This window comes from Impatiens glandulifera, chromosome 1 (genome assembly GCF_907164915.1).
Source record: "Impatiens glandulifera chromosome 1, dImpGla2.1, whole genome shotgun sequence".
NCBI classification, from domain to species: Eukaryota; Viridiplantae; Streptophyta; class Magnoliopsida; order Ericales; family Balsaminaceae; genus Impatiens; species Impatiens glandulifera.
In genome coordinates, this window is record NC_061862.1 from 53,376,114 (window position 1) to 53,381,472 (window position 5,359).

General features: G+C 36.9%; 1 protein-coding gene across 1 annotated transcript; it reads right to left on the reverse strand.

Annotated features, from left to right (window-relative positions):
- Window positions 1-3,759, reverse strand: LOC124920819. Its single transcript, XM_047461382.1, has 4 exons — window positions 3,555-3,759; window positions 2,688-3,248; window positions 1,992-2,333; window positions 1-472 (listed from the first exon to the last, which is right to left on the reverse strand). Exons 1-4 carry the CDS (start codon window positions 3,657-3,659, stop codon window positions 200-202), a joined length of 1,281 nt encoding a protein of 426 aa, XP_047317338.1. The 5' UTR covers window positions 3,660-3,759; the 3' UTR covers window positions 1-199.
- Between the last annotated feature and the right edge of the window lie 1,600 nt (window positions 3,760-5,359).

Here is a 5,359-nt window from a genome sequence, read left to right on the forward strand (position 1 = left end):
TTTGTCAAACCTCATTCTTCAAGTTATAGATTTCCAAAGAAGTAAAAAAAACAAGACACATCAATAGAGATAGCTAGATGGGTGTTGGCACTTTTAGAAACACAAAAGTCAATTTCCATGTTTCCACAACTTAAGATATATGGATTACTCAAAGCATATAACTCACATACCTGGATGTATTACATACAAACAGTTGTCACTAGAACTTCCTAAAAGTGAGGTTGATACGTCCAGGTCGCAAATTAGTTTCTTCAAGCAAGGCCTTGGAAGTAGAATCGGAGATGATGCTTGAAACACCATGAAACACCTTACGAGATTTTCCACCAAATATCAGGACATCTCCTGATTTAAGCTCTACTTTGTCTGGATTGTTGTCAGGATAGTCACTGTATAGGAACTCAGCCGAGTCACCTATAGAAAAGGAGACTACAGGTAGTCCTCGATTAATACTTTCTAGGCTTTCATCTTTATCCTGCAACAAACCGAAACATGTCACTCAAAGTACGATAAGTTTCCACACAGTAACAACTTTGCTAAGAAATTGATACTTGATTATAATCGACGACATGTTATCTTAACACTTGGTTAGTGTTAAGATCGGAGAACAAGGAGCCATATAGAAATATCAAGACCCATTTGGAAACAATTATTGTTTCTGTATCTGGAACCGTTTCCAGATATGAAAACATAATCCGGAGAAACAAAAACAATTAGTGTTTCCAAATAGGGATATAACACAAGTAAATACAAGAAAAAAATGCAGGTAATCTTCTTAGTATGATTAAGATCAAGATAGATGCGACGTCTAGGTTAGCTTGTGATAGTTTTATAGTTCCTAGATGTGACAAGGATATCGTTGATGGGTTGGTGCATGATGATCTTGATGAACTTGCCACATCCGACTTTGTTCTTAAGGACGGCCATTCATTCATTGCCATGCATTAAAGGAAGTCTTAGTGTTCAAGAAAGTTTGTTTGCGGGTAGGGGCAGTTCTAAATGGAAACGAAAAAAGAGGGATTGAAAGTGTCCATGGAATCTTTTGCCGATTTGCGAAAAGAGATTCAAATGTGGAAAATCTTATCAAAGTTGGATAGAGAACATAGAGGAATAGAGTGTTATGTTAACTATGATTCCAGGAAAATGGGGGTAGATGTCACAGTGACAAGGCTGTTGAGATCAGTGTGGGTGATGTTGAGAATGTGAATAGCACCTCGTGGAAGGATTCGACTAATAATGGTTATTCTCGTATGCATGGTCTTGTTTTGTGGGGGGATTTGATGGATCATTGTGTTGCAGTGATTTCTTTAGTTGCTCTTTTGTCTTTTGATTGTATCATATCCTTTTTGTTAATGGCCTATGTTCAAACCTTCCTCTCTTTTCCTCATCTCTTTTCTCCCCCCTCCTCTTGTGTATTTTTGTTTGGATGTTTGTTTGTTACTTCAATTTCGTTTGCATTGTATGAAGAAGCAATTCGTGAAAAATAGACTTCTTACAAACTACATTTTCAAAAACATAATAATTTAATAAAATAAACCAAGCATTTTGAAAAGAAATAAATCTGTGTAGCACCAAGCTTTCTATCTATGAAATACCTAGGCTTGTTTGATGTGGTTTATTTGGTTTAGTACAAATAAACTTTTATCCCATCATATAATCACGTATTCCAGGAAATTATAACCAAAATACTAGAATATCTTCATCTTATTCTTTGTAACATTTTAAAATATAAAATAAGATATTTAGTCATTAACCAAATAATAAACCACTTTTTACACCAAGCAATTTCATTTTTGGAATAAATAGTTTTTTGGGAAAAACAGAAAGAAAAGTAAAAAAAATATCAAACATGCTCCTTCAAGTTGAGCAAATTTCAGACACTCCAAAATCATAATCATAGAGAAACAAGAAGCAGCACACCAAAACTATAATATCAATTTTCAAAAGAGGGAAAAAAAGCAAAATCATTTACTAAAGGAAAATATTCTACATACCTGATGGAGACCAAGCCGACCAGTTTTCGTATAAAAATTGACAATACAAATGTCTGGCGACATCAGTGGAAGTTCCTGGGAGGCGTTGTGTACCTTGTGGAACTCTTTCAAAAAGGTGTGACTTTTAAGTAGCACATTTTCCACCAGTTCCTTAAGTTCATTAGGAATTGGAGGTGGTCTAGCTCCATCACATCGTACTTCCCCATACTTGCTTGTCTCGGGGTCCCAGTTCTGACCAAGACACATCATTTTCAAATGTAACTTTGATCCATCTTTGTAACCCGGTTGGTAGAAACCTCCATGACCCAACCCCAGATCCCGGCATAACTTCACTATCCTAATCTGCACATGACATTGAGTTTTTTTATTTCATTTGAAGGTTCAAATTGAAAGCATTAAAGTATGAAAGAACACATAAGAGAGCATATTTCATGTTTTAGCTACAAAGAAATAATGAAATTGATAGGAAACATGAATATTGAGACAATTAATGGAATCAAAGTCCAATGGACTTCAAAAACATTTGAATGGAGAATCTCAATAAGAAAAAAAGAAAATGTTATTTCAAATTGAATCTCATAAAAAAGGGTTAATATTGTTTTGGATAGAAGAGTTGTTATAAGTGCTGTCTTTTAGCCTTCGATGAGAGATACAACAACTGTAAAATCTAAAGAAGATAAACCACAAGTTGAGCACCTGATCACTGAAACTTAGGAATCCTTTAAGAAGAAGCATCCCAGGCCTCAAATAGCTCGTGCTCTGACCTTCTGCAGACAGTTTGTCTTCCTTTCGCTTCATTTTGTTCTTATCAAGCAAAGAAGGTTTCAAAACGAAGCCCGCCTTAACAGGGCAAATATCAAATGGATCATCAGAAGACACGCGGACAACATTTTCAGTGGTGCCAAAGCTTGGCATTAACTTATCATTTATTTTCTTGTCATCGCGTTCCTCTTTGGAAAGCGCAGTTTGTGTTTTTCCTTCCATAATGGGAGCACGCTCATCAGGTTTCAAATCACATTTAGCAGATGATGACGACGATGTAGATAACTCGTTCTTTAGACCTGGTTCAGAGTTAGGAAACGAATTCTCTACTTTAGAACTTTTATTTCCTTCTTCGGGAGATGTCTCGTGCAGCTTAAGATCTTCAGTTTCTGAACAAATGCTGTTCACTGACATCTGATCTGTAGAACCCTTCACCTTCCATTGCTGATTCATGCTACCAGATGTGGCACCATGTGAAGTGCCACGAGTTCCACTCTGTTAAAATGGGAAAACATATTAATCTTTCTTCTATACGATTATAATCCAACTCTTGATTAGTTTTTGATAAACAGACAAAATCTTGGAAAGATGAACAAAAACACAGAACAATTTGAAAAGGAAATGCCTTTGAGAACCATCCCCTCTCCTTAATTCGAAAGATGAATATCCTCCTCATTTGACATACATACATAGAGGGGTTTTGCATGCGAAAATGACTACTATTTTGGTTAATTGGTCTTTTCTTGGTATTAATAGAGTTGAAGAAAAAGATGAGAAAAACAAATAAGAAGAAGCACATACATGCCTGCCGCGACATGAATAGCTAGAGCCTGAAGGGTTGTGGGAGGATCGACCTCCCGCAGTATACCCGGTGTTTCCTCGACCTCTGCCGCCGCGATGATTCATCCTCGAGAAACAGCGAACCAAGTTAGGGATCAAGAGAGAAAAGAAGACCCGGCCGATTGCAAACTAACGTGAAAGCTGAGAAAGATGAAGAAAACTCCTGCAAAGTTTCTTTCTTTAATAGTGAAGGAGACGAGACCAGTACTTTATGAAGAAACTAGTAGAAGGGTGTTTTGGTTCCACGATCGCGATAGGAATATCGCGGGATTAGCGATTAACTCTTTGTTTGCGATATGTGATAATACAAGTCTTGTTTTATTATTATTTTATTTATGAATAATGATTTGGGGGGCTCAGGGTGAGGGTGGGGCTCAGATCATAAAGCGAATCTATGTGGCATTACCATGCTGGATTTTTTGAATTAAAAAAAATTAAATAGCTTTAATCTGTGACTCTTCGCCTACCCTTCTCTCTCATTACTCTCTCTTCTCGCTCCCTCCTATGTAAACCCTAGTTGAGTCGTCAGTCTAACCATTAATTCTCTCTCATTACTATCTCTTCTCGCTCCCTCCTGTGTAAACCCTAGTCGAGTCGTGAGGTATTTTCTGTCTCGCCGTGGAAGCGCTCAACCATTTCCATCAATCTCTTCTTGCCTCCACTTGTTATCCGTCTCGCTGTGGAAGCCCTCGTCTCCTCTTATATTCTCGCCGTACGTATTCTCCAATATCCAATCGCTTCTTGCTATCTATTCTCTAAGATCAATGGATTCTGCTACCGATATCAACATCCCATCTACCGTCCCCCCTAATTCCGACATTGTAACGACTTTGAATGCACGAAAGAGGAAGACCATCCCGAAGACACGAAAGAGGAAGACCAACGATGTTGACAACCAAGATTTTAGAAGGTAAGTTATCTTTTGCGTGTTATATTTCGTAATAACTAGTTATATTGAGCGTAAAATATAGTTATATAAAGCGTACTAAGTAGTTATATGAAGCGTAATTAGTAGTTATATGAAGCGTTATAAGTGGTTGTATGGAGTATAATATGTAGTTATATGGAGCATAATAGGTAGATATATGGATCGTAATAAATAGTTATATGGAGCGTTCACCTTTGTCATTTTTTCAATATGCAGGTCTAAAATCTTGAAATCACTAGTTCATGTTGACAGTATTAAGGACCTAAATTGGTGTCGATTCACATTAAATGGACTTGTTGAGAGTATGATCAAATGGAAGAAGAAACGAGACTCATTTTTCCACGGACCAGCAACCTTCCTTATGGTAAGAGCGATTCATTAATTAATTTCATAAACATTGCTAATTAGTATACAACTAACATTCCTTCTTTTTTCAGTTATGTTACATGGACAGGGTAGCAGATTTCACCCAAAGAAGGAACGTGAGGATTTTCCCGATCATATCCTGTTGGGATGACATGATGATTTTTGAAAGGTTACGTACCGAGGAGAGACTTGGTGGGTATGGCAAAGGGAGGGTGTTAGATAGGATTCCACTTCCAGCACAGGAGAACGTTGTTGCTCCTTCAGTTTCTGCTCCTACTGTTGTTGCTCCTACCTTCCAAGTCCTAGTTAAATTGTTTAAAATATATTATGCTTAGTAAAGCTAAAAAAACTTAATATAATGTTGAATTATGCTTATAGTTTATTGTTTGTGGTATCATAGTCAAATCATTTATTTGAGATCTATATAATGAGGCAATCAGCTCAATATAACGAGTCAATGATCTCAATATAA

Excerpts from the sequence above, each read along its gene's own strand:
- LOC124920819 (XM_047461382.1), bottom strand. The coding sequence starts at position 3,659 with ATGAATCATCGCGGCGGCAGAGGTCGAGGAAACACCGGGTATACTGCG. Across the intron at positions 2,334-2,687 it reads TCCTAAGTTTCAGTGATCAG|ATTAGGATAGTGAAGTTATG; the intron begins GTGCTCAACTTG and ends TGTCATGTGCAG. Across the intron at positions 473-1,991 it reads GTCGGCTTGGTCTCCATCAG|GATAAAGATGAAAGCCTAGA; the intron begins GTATGTAGAATA and ends GGTTTGTTGCAG.